Here is an 18808-nt window from a genome sequence, read left to right as displayed (position 1 = left end):
CTTCCTGTAGGGGAAGTTGGGTCTAACGCGCTGTTTCCGAGTGGGAAGGTGTGCCAGTCGCCAGCACGAATCTGCCTGCCGGATTACTGTCGAGGTCTGCTGTGTCGGCCAGTCTGTGGGTGGTTTTTAAGGCGGTTTTCCATCTACCTCCGTGAATGCGGGATGGTTCCCGTTATTCCGTCTCAATTACACTGTGTCGATGATTGCTGCAACAAACACCGTTTCCACATGTGTGTACACCATAATTATTCTAACACGCAAACATTTGGGGTTGCACTCGTCTGGTATGAGACGTTCACAGGGATGTCACTGGGGGCCAAATCGCACAATAACCTTGTATTCGGTGTGGGGCAGCGGTGGGGTGGGTGGACTGCTGTGGCCTGTTGTGGGGTTGTCCTTTCTAGGCCCCCAGTTTAATACATACATACATACATACATGGGATTGAAGCTGGAAACTGGTTCACGAGTTGGTAACACTGTTTTTGGCCGTTAGACCATGAAGATAGCCGGCGACTTTAGTACCGCCAGCAAGCTTTGTAGTCTCAGACACGTTCCTGTTGAGAGAAATAATTTGCTACATTTTTGTGGTTGAGTGCCGGCTGGTGTGGCCGAGCGGTTCTAGGCGCTTCAGTCTGGAACCGTGCGACCGCTGTGGTCGCAGGTTCGAATCCTGCTTCGGGCATGGGTGCGTGTGATGTCCTTAGGTTAGTTAGGTTTAAGTAGTTCTGAGTTCTAGGGGACTGATGACCTCAGAAGTTTAGTCCCATAGTGCTCAGAGCCATTTGAACCATTGTTTTGCGTTCTATAAGGAACTTATACTAATCAGCCAGAACATTATAACTACCGACCTCTATCGATATAAACCCATCCAGGTGATAGCAGTGTCACCTGGCGAGAAATGACTGCTAATACACACACGCACGGTGCATGTGGTATCAGTGAACGGGCTTTCCGTGTGTAGAATGGGGAAGTCGCGATTTATCTGAGTCGACTGAGGGCAGATTTTGTTGGCCTGGAGGCTCGGCATGAGCAATTCGGAAACTACATGACTCGACATTCTAATTTACCCTACTTTTAGTTTGTTAATGTCAACAGACATATATTTTAAAAAGTATATGTCTTGGAATGGAGATCCCCTCAAAGTGATAGAAAGTTTCACTTATTTAGGGAGTGAAATATCTACGGATGGAAGAATAACTAACGAAATTAATAGAAGGTTACAGAAGGGAGGCAATTTCTACCAAACAATAAAACACCTGATTTGGAATAAGGAAGTTCCAGAAAAAGCAAAACTCCTTATGTATAAAAATTATTACTTTCCTATTGTCACCTATGGTGGAGAAACATGGACAATGACAGAAAGGGACTGGAGCAGCCTGCAAGCAGGGGAAACGAAATTTCTCAGAGCAGTTAAGGGAAAAACGAGAATGGACAAAGTAAGGAATGTAGAGATTAGAAAGGACCTTAAACAAGAAAGTATGAGAGAAGAAATCGAAAAAAAAATAGATTAACATTGTATGGGCATGTTAAGAGGATGCATGGGCAGAGACTCACCAAAATTATGGAAGAACTAAAGATGGATGGGAAAAGACCTAGAGGGCGCCCAAGAACGCGGTGGAAAATGGGAGTGAGAATATCTGTAGAAAGGAGAGGTGTGACCTGGCAGCAAGTGGAGGAAGAAAAGTGGTGGGAGGATCGAGCCAAATGGAGAGGACTCGTCAGCACCCAGACCCGGCAGTAGCTGGAGCGGGATTCGGATAGAGATAGTTATGTCTGCACTAAAAATACACTTTGTAAGTGTTATTACAGTCTGTTGATTGGTTACCAAGACGAGACGCTCACTACCAGTCGATTCTGTGAGAACCCACATCAATAGCACTTTCCATTTCCGCAATACTTGCGATGTAAGTTATAAGTGATTGTCACTGTATACTCAAAAACTTCTCCTTCAAAGTAAGGTCAATGACTGACAATAGCATATTTATAATGGTCAGAAATGCTAGTCTGCATCTATGTCCTCATTACTCGGCCTGCCAGGTGTCGTTTTTCTTCAGTTCGTCTACTTCGTGGTCCACACATTTCATGTTAACTTTACCGCTAATCTCATTTCAGCTCCTTGGAATTACTTTCGTCTTTCTCCAGTTTACTCTCAATCCATAAAGTTTTCTTATTAGACTGCTCATTCCATCAACAGGTCCTGCAATGCCCCTTCACTTTCACTTATGACGGCGGTGTCATCAGCGGATCTTATCACTGCTAACCTCTCATCAGAAAATTTAACCCCCTCCTGAACCTTCCTTTTATTCCCGCCATTGCTTCTTCCATGCATTGATAGAACAGTAGGGGCGAAAGGCTGCATTTCTGCCATACACCGTTATTAATCGAGCATTTCGTTCTGGATCTTGCATTCTTACTGTTCCCTCGTAACGCTCAAAGCCACGTTTGTCAGCCTTGTTTCTTGGCTGGTCCATTTGTTTTCGAACAGTTTGCGCATTCAAAGTCCATGTCTCAATGCTATAAGTAAAATCGTACACACCGGTCATAGACACCGGTTTCAGTTACGTTGCAAGCATAGTTTTAAAAATTTCGTACAGATCACCAAAAACAATGTGAATCATTTTTACTCGTGTGTTTATCCATCCAGTCGTTGTGTTCCGCTACGCAAAACACAAAATTTCGTCAATTGGCGCTTTGACTTCGTCATTGTACAACTTTCTTTTCAGTGCGTTGACTGTTCATTGTTTTAGTCGCATTACAATTGATTTTTAGACCTACTTTCTTATAGAGGGTTAAACCTATTGTAACACCTTCATTTGTTGTAAGTTTAGAAAGAATGCTTGTTTATTTCACCACTAGCTAAGTACCAGCATCGCCTGTGTATGTATTTATTCCAGTCTTCTATTAGCCCACCTTCTTCTCTCCTCCTCCACCCGTCACGTCTCCCTCCTCTCTCTGTCCACCACGCCTTCTATTCATCTTCTCCTCAATCCTTTCTCTGCCCATCTGTTCTCCCCTCTCCGTCCATCTACTCCTCCTCTTCTGTCCATCTCCTCCTCTTCTGTCTTTTTCTGTCTCCTATCTACTTGTGCCCATCTCCTCTACATCTACATTTACATCATACTCCGCAAGCCACTTGTCTGTCTGCTATTCGTTGCACGCGGTGTGTCTGCGTTGCCTGATTTCGTACGCACTGTTTACAAACACTGGAGCGTGTCCGTGCCTGACCACAGTCGATCCTGTCAGTCGCTAACCTACCGGTTTCTCACAAATGTTGTAATTGGGCGAAAATGAAGTCTGGTAGGGATGTCAATAAAATATGGATACATCGATATTCCGATACTTTTTTCAAAAAAATAACGATATATATCGGCGATGTTTCCCCAGGCGGTATTCAATATATACATGGTGTTACAGAAAGGTACGGCCAAACTTTCAGGAAACATTCCTCACACACAAAGAAAGAAAATATGTTATGTGGACATGTGTCCGGAAACTCTTACTTTCCATGTTAGAGCTCATTTTATTACTTCTCTTCAAATCACATTGATCATGGAATGGAAACACACAGCAACAGAACGTACCAGCGTCACTTCAAACACTTTGTTACAGGAAATGTTCAAAATGTCCTCCGTTAACGAGGATATAAGCATCCACCCTCCGTCGCATGGAATCCCTGATGCGCTGATGCAGCCCTGGAGAATGGCGTATTGTGTTACAGCCGTCCACAATACGAGCACGAAGAGTCTCTACATTTGGTACCGGGGTTGCGTAGACAAGAGCTTTCAAATGCCCCCATAAATGAAAGACAAGAGGGTTGAGGTCAGGAGAACGTGGAGACAATGGAATTGGTCCGCCTCTAACAATCCATCGGTCACTGAATCTGTTGTTGAGAAGCGTGCTAAAACTTCGACTGAAATGTGCAGGAGCTCCATCGTGCATGAACCACATGTTGAGTCGTACTTGTAAAGGCACACGTTCTAGCAGCACAGGTAGAGTATTCCGTATGAAATCGTGATAACGTGCTCCATTGAGCGTAGGTGGACGAAACTAAAATGAGCTCTAACATGGAAATTAAGCGTTTCCGGACACATGTCCACATAACATCTTTTCTTTATTTGTGTGTGAGGAATGTTTCCTGAAAGTTTAGCCGTACCTTTTTGTAACACCCTGTAGATGGAGAACTGGAAATGTCGAATGCCGATATTTTTATGTTACATTATATTTTTCGCAATTTTTGATTAATATTTGAAGTTGTCTTTATAAAAGTGTAGTAGAACATAATTTTACTTTCACTGTGTGAAGGACTCTTCCTCCTCTTTCAGGTTTCATCCTGTCCAGTCTTTCAAAAATGGTTCAAATGGCTCTGAGCACTGTGGCAATTAACTTCAGAGGACATCAGTCCCCTAGAACTGAGAACTGCTTAAACTAACTAACCTAAGGACATCACGAACATCCATGCCCGAGGCGGGATTCGAACCTGCGACCGTAACAGCAGCGTGGTTCCTGACTGAAGCGCCTAGAACAGCACCGCCACAGCAGCCGGCAGAATTTTAAGAAAGAGTGGTTCGCCTTTAAAGGAGACCGCTGGTGCAACCTATTCTTGAGTATTGCTCGAGAGTTTGGGATCCGTTCCAAGTCGGATAGAAGGAATACATCGAAGAAATTCAGAGGCGGGCTGCTATATTTGTTAGGTTAGAACAACACGTAAGTGCTTAGAGAGATGCTTCGGGAACTTAAATGCCAATCCCTGGAGGGAAGGCAACGCTATTGAGAAAATTTAGAGAACCGGCATCTGAAGCTGACTGCCGAACGATTCTTGTGCCGCAAACATATACAGGGTGGTCCATTGATCGTGACCGGGCCAAATATCTCACGAAATAAGCGTCAAACGAAAAAACTACAAAGAACGAAACTTGTCCTGCTTGAAGGGGGAAACCAGATGGCGCTATCGTTGGCCCGCTAGATGGCGCTGCCATAGGTCAAACGGATATCAACTGAGTTTTTTTTTAATAGGAACCCCCGTTTTTATTGCATATTCGTGTAGTACGTAAAGAAATATGTTTTAGTTGGACCACTTTTTTCGCTTTGCGATAGATGGCGCTGTAATAGTCACAAACATATGGTTCACAATTTTAGACGAACAGTTGGTAACAGGTAGGTTCTTTAAATTAAAATACAGAACGTAGGTACGTTTCAACATTTTATTTCGGTTGTTCCCATGTGATACATGTACCTTTGTGAACTTATCATTTCTGAGAACGCATGCTATTACAGCGTGATTACCTGTAAATCCTACATTAATGCAATAAATGCTCAAAATGATGTCCGTCAACCTTAATGCATTTGGCAATACGTGTAACGACATTTCTCTCAACAGCGAGTAGTTCACCTTCCGTAATGTTTACGCATGCATTGATAATGCGCTGACGCATGTTGTCAGTGGATCACGTTAGCAAATATCCTTCAACTTTCCCCACAGAAAGAAAGCTGGGGACATAAGAGCCGGTGAACGTGTGAGCCATAGTACGGTGCTCCAACGACCAATCCGCCTGTCATGAAGTATGCTATTCAATACCGCTTCAACCCCACGCGAGCTATGTGCCGGACATCCATCAAATTTGCTAGTACATCGCCATTCTGTCATGCAGTGAAACATCTTGTAGTAACATCGGAAGAACAGTACGTAGGAATTCAGCATACACTGCACCATTTAGATTGCCATCGATAAAATGTGGGCCAATTATCCTTCCTCCCGTAATGCTGCACCATACATTAACCCGCCAAGGTCGCTGATGTTCCACTTGTCGCAGCCATCGTGTATTTTCCGTTGCCCAATAGTGCATATTATGCCGGTTTACGTTTCCGCAGTTGGTGAATGACGCGTCGTCGCTAAATAGAAGGCGTGCAAAACAATCTGTCATCGTCCCGTAATTTCTCTTGTGCCCAGTGGCAGAACTGTACACGACGTTCAAAGTCGTTTGACGTTCCGGACCGCTTGGCCGATTGGGAAGAAGACATTGGATTTAAAAAAATTAAAGTGAAGCAGAATCGTAGGAAGAAAGTGAAATACGACCAAGAAGAGTTCGGCGAAAGCTACGGTTGCAAACTGATTCGGCTGAATCAGACGAAGAAGACAGTGCACAGTGGTCAGACTTTGATTTACCGAGGACCAATAATATATTTGAAGGATCCCCGGGTCCAAACATATTTCCCAAAGATACACAGAGCGTCGAGGATATCATAGAATTTTATTCTGGGAACGATCTAATTGAATATATTAGCAACGAATCCAACAAGTACGACTGTCAAAATTGCAATAGACGGAAACTGGATTTAAAAAAATGCCCAATTTGTCGGCGTTACGGGACCCGAACTTAGAAAATGGTTTGGGCTTGCTATCCTTATGGGAATTTAAAAAAAAAGTATGGATTGATGATTTTGGTCAACGAATCCGAAGAGACAAACCGATATTTCGCAAAACGATGTCCCTCAACCGATTCAGGCAAATATTATCAATTCTACATTTTTTCCGGCAGCAACAGTAAACCGGATACTGCCGACCGGCTTGTCAAAGTGCAGTTCGTAATTGACTATTTTTCCAAAAAGTTTAAAGAAACGTTTAATCTAAGTGAAAACATCTCAAATTGAAAGAATGATACAGTGGCGTGGACAGTTAAATATTAAAGTTTACAATCCGTCGAAAATTACGAAATACGGCTTACTCATTCGGATACTGTGTCATTCGAGCACGGGATACATTTCCTCATTCAAGATATATTCCGGCGCTGGACAGCCTTTAGCAAAAACAGTGATGGAACTGTTGACATCTTGTGATAGAAAGTCGCATCACCTCTGCATGGGTGATTAATATAAGAGTGTAGAACTTGCAGAAAAGTTACTTGAAAAGAAAATTCGACTTTTTGGAACGATACGGCAAAATAGATGATTTCAGGAAAATAAAAGCGCTCAAAAGTCAATGGGTTTGACCCTTACCATCAACGGAAAGATGACAAACGGCCGGCGACAAGCCAAGTAATCGGAATTAGCGCTGCCGGCACCAAGCGAATAAATTTGCACGAGACGTGCGGACGGCAAAGTGTTAATCTGAGGAAGAAATTTCTGAGAATGTATGTCTGGAGAACAGCATTGTATGGTAATGAAACACGCACTGTGAGACAACCGGGCCGTGCAGGGTAGCCGCGCGAAGAGAATCGAAGCATTTCAGAGGTTGTGCTACAGAAGAATGTTGAAAATTAGGTGGACTGATAAGCTAAGAAATGAGGAAATTATCAGCATAATGGAATACGTAAATATATAATTGAAGACGTAGGTTGCAATTGCTTGTCTCAGATGAGAAGTTTAATTCAGGAGAGGAATTCATGGCAGGTCGTATCAGGAAGAGGTTATGGGAATTAAGGCAGAGATAAATTGCTTGTTGTTGTGGTCTACAAACCTGAGACTGGTTTGATGCTCTCCATGCTATTCTATACTGTGCAATCTTCTTCATCGCCAAGTACCTATTGCAACCTACATCCTTCTGAATATGCTTCGTGTATTCATCTCTTGGTCGCCCTCTACGAATTCTACCCTCCACGCTGCCCACCAATACTAAATTGGTGATCCCTTGATGCCTCAGAACATATCCTGCCAACCGATCCCTTCTTCTAGTCAAGTTGTGCCACAAACTCCTCTTCTCCCCAATTCTATTCAATACCTCCTCATTAGTTATGTGATCTACCCATCTAATCTTCAACATTCTTCTGTAGCACCACATTCCGAAAGCTTCTTTCTATTCTCTTCTTGCCCAAATTATTCATGTTTCACTTCCATACGTGGCTACACTCCATACAAATACTTTTAGAAACGACTTCCTGACACTTAAATCTATACTCAATGTTAATAAATTTCTCCCTTTCAGAAACGCCGCCGGCCGCGGTGGTCTAGCGGTTCTAGGCGTTCAGTCCGGAACCGCGCGACTGCTACGGTCGCTGGTTTGAATCCTGTCTAGGGCATGGATGTGTGTGATGTCCTTAGGTTAGTTAGGTTTAAGTAGTTCTAAGTTCTAGGGGACTGATGACCACAGATGTTAAGTCCCATAGTGCTCAGAGCCATTTGAACCAGAAACGCTTTCCTTGCCATTGCCAGTCTACATTTTATATCCACTCTACTTCGACCATCATCAGTTATTTTGCTCCCCAACAACAAAACTCCTTTACTGCTTTAAGTGTCTCATTTGCTAATTTAATTCCCTCAGCATCACCCGACTTAATTCGACTACATTCCATTATCCTCGTTTTGCTTTTGTTGATGTTCATCTTATATCCTCCTTTCAAGACACTGTCCATTCCGTTCAACTGCTCTTCCAGGTCCTTTGCTGTCTCTGACAGAATTACAATGTCATCGGCGAACCTCAAAGTTTTTATTTCTTCTCCATGGATTTTAATACCTACTCCGAATTTTTCATTTGTTTCCTTTACTGCTTGCTCAATGTACAGATTGATAGCTATAATAATACATCTACGAGTATATGGGGACGACGGATTAAATGAATCTGCACACATATGAAATGTGCTTAAGCCAAAGAACTAAGAGGCATGCTGAAAATAAAAATGCAAATGCAAATTGAGATATAAAAGCTTTTATCCGATTAAAGGGTATTCTAAAAAGTTGAAAACGGAATGGAAGAGCATTTTCTTACATTTTAAGAGATTATGTTCATTTTAAGCATGTCGGAATTAAGATAACTTCGTCATTACAGAGGAAAACGCAGTGATCTCTAATTTGAATACAGAAGAAGCTATGCAAGCAAAACGTGACGTCTAGTTGTCCATCGAGGAAACATCTGTCAAAAAGAAATGTTTTCGAGACTATGCGGGAAAGGCCAAACAGAAACTCATTCGTGAAACTGAGAAATAGTATGGGGAGTTAAATGAAAATTAAATCACCTGCAGTCGTCCATTTTGCACTTAATTTACGTATGCAACCAGTTTCGGTGTTCCATTACACTATCTTTAGGCTCTTGACCAACATAAATTGGGAGGAACCCAGTCTCGTGTGCAATCGTAACAGGAGCCAATGTTAAAGAACTTGTGTGTGTAGACTGCTGGATTTCACGACACTATCACCGCATTCATTGACCAATGCCTTGATGAACGAAGTAATAGTAGAGTGTTAACAAGAGACCTACAGAAACCAGTTATCTAATATTGGCTCTCATTATGACTGCACGCGAGATTGGGTTCTTCCCAATTTCCGTTGTTTAAGGGGCCTGAACGTGTTGCACTGGAGCACCGAAACTAGTTGCACAACTAAATTAAATGCAAATCAGGTGTTTTAATTTTTATTTCATACTGAACAGTCTGTAAGCATACACTACAAGGATCGACACACAAAAAGTACAGGAGTTGAATGAGGAAGATCGTATGGAAAATGGATGAAATGATCAGTTGCATGAAACGCAAACTGTGACTTCCTTCAAAGTGTGGCAGGGTTGGAGAAATGACGGGAAAAATTATATTGCAATGCCTGAAAATATTTATGTAATAACTAAAATATGGAATATTTTCTTTAACTTAGAATAGGACATATCTTTAAGCTAAGAAGCACAGTTATGAAAGCTGGTACAATTTATACGTTTCTGGTATAAATTAGGAAACCAGATTCCGAATTTCTACCACTACCAGATGTTTAGAAAATAAAGTATAATGTATTTATTTTTCTTGCAATTTTTTATCACGACCTTTCTGTATACACACCACATATGATTTAGTGCCATTATACAGCACAAGCCTTCAAATATACTAGCAAAATGTTACCAACTATCAGATGTAAATATGCGATCAAAAATCTGAATAGCTAATAATAATAGAATCAGAGCCATGCTAGAGAGTTAATTTGGCAAACTGCAGTATTATTCCATTGTATACTGGCTCACTTCTCCCTCTGTATCTACCGCTCGTTTAACGGCACGGTCCTTCTGCGTACAGAAAAAGGACTTACAGACCAGCTTGACTGACTCTCTCGTGGAAGAGGCAAATAGTTCACTTCGCCAGAGTGACCTCTGGTCAGCCAAAGACTATGGTGCGACTACAATCGATAGTAACGTTAGGCGATATAGCTAAGAGAAGCAGGGATCAACTTTGCTAATTTAAGTGTAGACGACGAAAGGAATGAAATAGATTTCTTTCAAACTTTAACTTGTGAAGTGCATTTCTAGCCACCTCTATAGTGAACTCCAATTTTTAGATGCAGTCGTGACTGTGCCCATATTGTGAAGGGCTACAGATCATTTGGACGATGCATTACCACGTCAGAGATTCAGCACGATGGTTGTTACACGTTTGTATAGGTCGTAACAGAGGACTTACGGAGTTTTTAATGTAAAGGTTTCATATGGTATTCTTGTACGTTCTAATAGACCTCCCCACCATCAGCGTACTGTGATGAGTTGCGGAAAATGAGTTCTAGTGTACAATAACTGATCTAAAGTATCCGGACATCCCTATGTAATGCGGAATTCATGACTGGATCTCACGGGAGGCGGAAACGCCACTATAAACGTAGGGAGTACAGGAGAACGGGCAGCTCAGGAGACCATAGTGACCACAGATGTGGACTGGTCATCGAATGTCACCTGAATAAGAAATACATCAGGGACATTTCAGCCTGTATAAACCCGTCCAAGTGATTCTGGGTAATGGATACATCCGGAACATTTCAAACCTTACAAACCTACCTAAGTCTACTGTGGGTGATGTGATTATGAGCAACAAGTACATCAGGGGCATTTTAACCGTTATAAACCTCCCCAAGTCAACTGTTGGTGGTGTGATTCTGAGTAACGAGTACATCAGGGACATTTCAACCCCTACAAATCTGCCCAGTTCAACTGTTGGTGGTGTGATTATGAGTAACATGAACATCAGGGACATTCAACCCTCATATACCTGTCCAACTCAACTGTTGGTGATGTGATTCTGAGTAACGTGTATATCAGGCACATTTCAAACCTTACAAACCTGCCCCAGTCAACAGTCGGTGATGCGATTCTGAGTAATGGATACACCAAGGACATTTCAATCCTTATAAACCAGCCCGAGTCAACTGTTGGTGGCGTGATTGTGAGTAATGCGTACATCAAGCTCGTTTCAATCCTTATAAACCTGCCCAAGTCAACAACTGGTAGTGTGATTATGAGTAACGAGTACATCAGGGACATTTAAACCCTTATAAAGCTACCCAAGTAAACTGTTGGGGGGTGATTCTGAGTAACGAGTATCTTAGGGACATTTCAACCATTATAAATCTGCCTAAGTCAACGGTTGGTGGCGTGATTCTGAGTAACGAGTACATCAGGGTCATTTCAAGCCTCGCAAAGCTGCCCAATTCAACTGTTGGTGGTGTGATTCTGAGTAACGAGTACATCAGGGACATTTCAACCCTTACAAACCTTCCAAGTCAACTGTTGGTGATGTGATTATGAGTAACGCATACGTCAAGGACATTTCAACCCTTATAAACCAGTAAAAGTTTTTTTTTAATTACCGCTACTAATCACAAACTTTGTCAACAGGATGACCAGAGCACTTACGAAAAGACTACGTAATATCAGTATGACCTTATTGAAAAGTTGTTTTTGTTGTGCCATTTAGCCTGAAGATGAGGTTTAACCCTCGAAAGATGTCGCTAAATAAATAATACAGTAGTTGAGAAAGTTTGTGACTGGTAGTGGCAATATAAAAAAAAACCTTTATATATTTCTTGAGACAGTCACGGTCGAAAAATAGTCAAAATGGCTTCAAATTCCCTTATAAACCTGCCCAGATCAACTGTTGGTGGTTCGATTCTGTGTAACGAATACATCAATGACGTTTCAACCCTTATAAACCTGCCCAATCCAACTGTTGGTGGTGAGATTGTGAGTAACGAGTACATCAGGTACATTGGAACCCTTATAAACCTACCAAGTCAACTGTTGGTGGTGTGATTCTGAGCAACGACTGCATCAGGGACATTTCAACACTTATAAAACTATCCAAGTCCACTGTTGGTGGTGTGATTGAGAAGTGGAAAGGCGAATGAACAACTACAACTAAACCAAGACCAAGCAGAACTCATATACTGACTCTAAAACATTGCAGAAAGTTATTGTAAAAATTCGCATGAAATCTGTGGGAAGAATCGCTCGTGAGGTCCATAATGCTATTGGCAGTTTTGTTACCATAATTACTGTACGCAGAAAGTTGAAAATAGTGGGTACAATGTTCGAGCTGTTCTTTACAAGAAATACATATCTGTAGTCAGTATTGTGTTACGCTTGAGGTAGTCTGAAGAATGACGCCTCTGTACAGTGGGTGATTGGAAACAGGTGATTTGTAGTCGTGAATAAACCTGTGGCAATCTGATGAAATTGTTTGGATTTGGCGAGCGCCTGGAGTGCGTCATCTGCCACCCTCTGTACTGCCAATAGTGCAGTACGTAGGAGGTGTTGTTAGGGCATGGGGGTAGTTTTCCTGGTTAGGGTAGGTCTCCTTATTGTGACTAACAAAAACCTTTGATGCGGAAGAATATCAAAACATTTTATAGCATTGTGTACCACATACAGTTTGGAGATGATGATGATGGTATTATCTTAACAATACCCTCTTCATAAGGCATTATCTGTGAAGCAATGTCTTGTGGAAAATAATGTTCCTGAAATCCACTGGCCTGCTCAGAGTCGGAATCTAAAGCCAATGGAACACCTCTGGAATGAGTTACAACGCCAATTCGCTCCAGGCCCTAGTGTCTAAAATCATCGCCTTCTCTGATTTGCACTCTTGAGGGAGAATGGGTTGTCATTCCTCAACAGATTTTCAGGCACCTTACTGTTCCCAGCAGATCTCAAGGCGTCACAATAGTCAATGATGGAGACACACCAAATTAATTTCCACTGATAAGTGTCTTGATACATTTGGTCGGATAATTATTCTGAACCCATCTCCATATAACACATGTCCGTATAACAAACACATTATCTTCTTCTACGTGGGAGTAATGTTTCCTGAATATTTTTCTGTTCCTTATTGTTAGATAAAGACAGCTTAGAAGCGTCTTTCATCTTCCTGTTTCCATGTCCCTGTAATGAAGAGCACTGTCTGAGAAAATCGTTAACATAAATTTGTAACAACAGGCGCTGAAATAAGTTCTGTCGCTAACCATGACTATCTGCCCACAGGTATGACTTGGTGCCAGGAGATGATCTGGTTAATCATGAATAATTTCGATTATGAGACAGCGTACAAAATTCCTCTGCTTGAACGGACTCCATTTCTGGAGTAAGTATATACAAAGGTGAAGTATTTTCATGTTTGTCCATTCCGTTTATCTATACATTATTTTATTTGAATGCACGATGTCATTTCTTTCGGAAAAACAGACACCACGCAGATGCACCTGTTGTGAAACACTATATGTAAACTGAACGAGGATCACTGCTATCATCTGTAGCAGGACATTAAGCGGAAACAGTGGTGAAGACTGAAAATGTGTCACATCAGTTTTCTGCTATATTAGCAAATCCTTTGCCTCTCCATTTTCTGCGATCCATTGCTTTCTTCTTTCAGCTGCCCTTCATGAAGCTTTACACAATGAATATTCAGTATTCGCAAAAGTTAAACCCGGAGCTACATTAAGTGCTGTAGTTGAGAATTTATCAGAAACAAACAATTTGAAAAAAGACGACCACGTTGTAATCATTGTCGGCGCCAACTATGTTTACAAAAACGAGAGCAAGTAAGCACTCGCGCCAAAACTGTACAACACAAATGTTACCCCAATAAACCTACCAGAGCGACATAATCTCCCTCAGTGGTCGTGTATAAATACAGATATTGAGCGCTATAATTTGGAACTGCAGAAACCATGTAAAAACCTAAATCATGTGCCCTTGCTAGACATAAGCAAACTGAACCGTGAAGAACATACCAGGCACGGACTTCACTCAAACATAAATGGAAAGCTCAAGTTAGTGAACTAGATAACGGAACTTTGAAAGAAGCTGCAGAAAAACATGGACCCGATCATCTTAGATTACGATTAACAAGTTTTTTTTTTTTTTAGCCTCAGTTTCAAGCAACGCGGTTTTATTGAACTATACCCCTTGGAGTGGAAAGAACCCTGTTCATATACTGAACAAACCGACTTGGAAGTGAGTAAATCGTCATTATAGTGCAGTGTTAAAGACATGTGTAATAAATCGACTGATTCAGAATTCCATGTCACAAGGTGTTGTAAAATATCAGTGCCCTTTAGGATAATGCATCTAAACTTGCAGTATCTTAGGAATAAACTTAATTTGCTACAAGTATTTGAGGATGAGGATTCACCACACCTGTTAGTAATTACAGAACATGGACTAAAAGACAATGAAATTGATTATTACAAATCAGATAGTAATCTGTTAGTGGATAGTTACTGCAGGAAATAGCACAAAGGGGGTGAGTAGGCAATATTTATAAATGAACATCTCAGTTGTTGAACAATAGTGCAAGGAAGGAACAACTGCCTGCCGCGGTGGTCTAGCGGTTCTAGGCGCTCAGTCCGGAACCGCGCGACTCCTACGGTCGCAGGTTCGAATCCTGCCTCGAGCATGGATGTGTGTGATGTCCTTAGGTTAGTTAGGTTTAAGTAGTTCTAAGTTCTAGGGGACTTATGACCACAGCAGTTGAGTCCCATAGTACTCAGAGCCATTTGAATCATTTTTTTTTTTTTTGAAGGAACAACTGAAATGGCTGGTGCTGTGGTCCACATAAACGCTCATTCAAGCAGGTTAGCTAAACGTAAAGTTATTGGTATGTACCGCCCACCAGATGCCTATGTGTTGTACTGTCTTGATAGACTTAACAGGGCAATTAGATAAACAGGCCTCACTTACCTTAGCATAGTTGGTGACTTAAATATTGATGCAAACTCCTGTGGTATAACCAATTTGAAAATAACAGATATATTAAGCTCATATACTCTCACAAATATAGTGAACCTGGCAATAGAGTAAGAGTCAAGCTCCAGTAAGTTAGATTGTGTAATTGTCAACAAAAATGTAAAAGACAGTGTTAACTTTCAAAGTGTTGATTTTCATGACTCAGATCGCTATTGCCAGGAGTTAGAATATTTAAGGTTTGCTGTACTAACAGCAACTAAGATAATTGAGTAGAAGCGGATCCTGAATAGCGCCAATATCAGCGTCTTCAAAACTAAATTAGCAGAGGAGAAATGGGACATTATTTACTAAACTAAAGGGTCAGAAAACAAATGGGGAAAATTTTATAGGACAGTGCTGAATCATTTCGACTGCTGCTGCCCTCTCAAACAAATGACCAGGGTAAAAAGCAACACTCGCCTTGAAAGTAATATTAGGCTGAAATTTACACCTAGGCTGATTAAGTTGAGGCAGAATATACAGGGTGACCCATTGATTGTGACCAGGCCAAATATCTTACGAAATAAGCGCCAAACGAAAAAACTACAAAGAACGAAACTTGTCTAGCTTGAAGGGGGAAACCAGATTACGCTAGGGTTGGCCCGCTAGATGGGGCTGCCATAGGTCAAACGGATATTAACTGCGTATTTTTAAATAGGAACCTGTATTTTTTATTACATATTCGTGTAGTACGTAAAGAAATATGGTGCATAGAAATATGGTACGGGTGCAATGGATGTTGATGTAGCATTCCCAACACCGACATTTTTGAGATTCCCGATTCTCACGCAATTTGTCTGTACTGATGTGCGGATTAGCAGCAGGAGCAGCTAAAACACTTACTTGGGCATCATCATTCGTTGACGATCGTGATTGACGTTTCACATGTGGCTGAACACTTTTTGTTTCCTTAAATAAATTAACTATCCGGTGAACGGTCCGGACACTTAAATGATGTCGTCCAGGATACCGAGCAGCATACATAGCACACGGCCGTTGGGCATTTTGATCTCAATAGCCATACATCAACACAATATTGACCTTTCCACAATTGGTAAACGTCCATTTTAACACGGGGAATGTATCACGAAGAAAATACTGTCCGCACTGGCGGAATGTTACGTGATGCCACGTTAAAGTTTGTGACTATTACAGCGCCATCTATCACAAAGCGAAAAAAGTGGTCCAGCTAATACATACATATTTCTTTACGTACTACACGAATATGTAATAAAAAATGGGGGTTCCTATTTTAAAAAACCGCAGTTGATATCCGTTTTACCTATGGCAGCGCCATCTAGCGGGCCAACCATAGCGCCATCTGCTTTCCCCCTTCAAGCTAGACGAGTTTCGTTCTTTGTAGTTTTTTTCGTTTGATGCTTATTTGGCCCGGTCACTATCAATGGATCTCCCTGTATATGATCTTGACTGTTTATATAAGGAAACAAAGCTAATTATATTTAAGTTAAAGTACAGTCATGCCAAAAAATCTTTTAAGACTGACCTTTTACGCTTGAGGAAACAGATAAACAATGATGCAGTAGAGAGTTCAGCCTACATAGGTAAGGCATCCTGGAGACTAATCAATAAACATCGTAAAGCCATCAGCAAGAACCAGTTAGCATCAGACACGAGGGCCATCTAGTGAAATGTCCAAATGAAGTATGTAACTTATTCAATAAGCATTTTGTCTCTCTGTTTGACCGTATAGATCTACAGACGGGCACACCAAATGATGTCACGGGTGGTATAGAGCCAGGATTTATGGATGTGATCAACAGGACATATTTAACACAATACAAAAGCAAAGCACAAGCATTCATCTGGATGGGATGGTATCTCAAGTGTGGTGTTAAAGAAATTTGCCAATTAAATAACTAAACCCCTTACCTATCTTATCAACTGTCGTATTAATGAAAACATATACCCAAATGCCATAAAAATAAGTGTAATTCTGCCAGTCCATAAGAAGGGAAGTAAAGAAGAAGTTTCAAATTATATACCAATATCACTAATCCCTGTCTTCAGTAAAATATTTCACTGTCGCGCGTGCTGCAGCGACAGGATTCCGTTTGAATTCAGAGAACAGGCAGCGCCACGATCGTCGCCCAAGTAGCAACTTTGTTGAGCACGTTAGAAATACACCTGTCAGAACCTGTGACACCAGTTCAGTCTGGCGGCTTCTCTAGCACCTGAAGATAGGCAAACCGGACCCAAAAGATGTCTAAGTGGTTGCCTAACCCTCGGGTGCTAAAGCAGCCGCCAGACTGATTTGGTTGTGAAATTTCTTAAGCTACAATTTCCGACCGTCACCACCCTCTTGTAGCCCAAAGTTGACTTACTAATTTTTGAAGTAAGTAAGTAATTTGGGCGGCCGGTCACATTTTCACAGCACTTGTCACGCTGAGATAGTGACACACTGCAGCGAGAGATAGCGACGGTCGGATTAAAGAACCAGTTTTATTAATAATACTCATCTTTTTTGTTGCTCCTCTTTTTTGTGAGTTCGTTTAACTTTTGTATGACCGTCTAGAGGATGAATGTGTTGCTGCTACAAAAATTATGTGAAAACTAGTGGACTTTCCGGAGAATCACACATATATTTTCAGTCATTTCACTTCACAATACAAATCAATAAAACTCATATTCCTTGTTTTCAATCCTCGTATTTCAAACTTGTACCGCCAACCGAACAAAAAATAAAAAACAAAGATTTACCTCTAAGTCGGAGCGGCGACTATGTAGAGAAGTACCTGGAAGGTGTAGCTAAATGTGGAAAGAAAACAGTTTTGATTTTCGCTGTGGTTTCCATTTCGCGACCTCTCGTTTCCTACTTTCCGAACAACCCTCGTACATAATAGCACATGGCATGTTGTTTTTACCCTCAGTATAATTTTTGGATTATCACAGTACATAATACATATATGTTTAGCATGTTATATTTCACTATACGTAATTTTTGCCTATCGCAGAGTATAGCCTGAATTTCTTTGCAGATTTTCCTCACTTCTGAAGACACTGACGAATATGGGAACTCATACGATGGACGCCTGTGCGAAACTTAAGTCGCCGAGACTTATCAAAAGTCATCTTCCCTTGCAACTACTTCCGAAGCAGCTATGGACAGTGAAGCCTAAGGTAAATGACCATTCCTTTTCTTCCTTTGATGCTTCCTTCCTTCTTCACATGAGCCACACCTGAGTACTTACAGAACACTGTCAGACGTAACAAATTGCAACTCCTACACTGTCGTACAGAAGTTGTAGCACATAATTTCATCAATAATTTGTGTGTAACTGTTGACTGGGACACAAGGAGAGGTATATCCTGCTGTCTGTTTGAAGAGACCGTCTTTCCTGGCGCACATTGGTAACTCTCTTTCACGAAATACGAGATTCTGCGTATTAGTTGTGTGTGCGTGATTGTGATGGTTGGATATGGAATATTAGGCTCATTAGCTGATGACAGTGAGGGAGAAATGAGAGACACTGAAACGCTGTTTGACATACAGGTTACTCCTCTCTAATAGCAGCATATGCGCCACCTACCTTAACTTCCCCATCCCATGGAGGGATCACAATCAATTGTGTCAAAGTACCCACTTCATGCGACACTGCGAAGAGGTTTGGAATTTAATACTGGAAATTGTGGCAAAGTTTGTGATCAGAAACTTTACACTACATCTCCTCCCCTTGGTGACCAAATTCCAGCAGTACTTTATTTTATATTATTTTATTTTCTGTATGCTCCCACCAACAGTATTTGATCGCATTACCTCCTTTTGAAGTACTACCTGAAGATCGTGCCTCAACTGTAATGCTAGCATGTTACTCTGTCACTGTTATTAAT

General features: G+C 41.3%; 1 protein-coding gene across 2 annotated transcripts in view; it reads left to right on the top strand.

Annotated features, from left to right (window-relative positions):
- The window catches only part of LOC126291798 (luciferin sulfotransferase-like), a 242722-nt gene that overhangs the window by 170798 nt on the left and 53116 nt on the right, over nt 1–18808 (top strand). For both annotated transcript variants that reach the window (XM_049985495.1, XM_049985494.1), the window contains 2 exons: nt 13217–13316; nt 17956–18097. In XM_049985495.1, the coding sequence (XP_049841452.1) occupies nt 13217–13316; nt 17956–18097 (242 nt within the window). The remainder of the gene's footprint in view (nt 1–13216; nt 13317–17955; nt 18098–18808) is intronic.

Source organism: Schistocerca gregaria, chromosome 9 (genome assembly GCF_023897955.1).
Source record: "Schistocerca gregaria isolate iqSchGreg1 chromosome 9, iqSchGreg1.2, whole genome shotgun sequence".
NCBI classification, from domain to species: Eukaryota; Metazoa; Arthropoda; class Insecta; order Orthoptera; family Acrididae; genus Schistocerca; species Schistocerca gregaria.
Note: the sequence above shows the minus strand (reverse complement) of the source record. Positions and strands in the feature narration are given on the sequence as shown.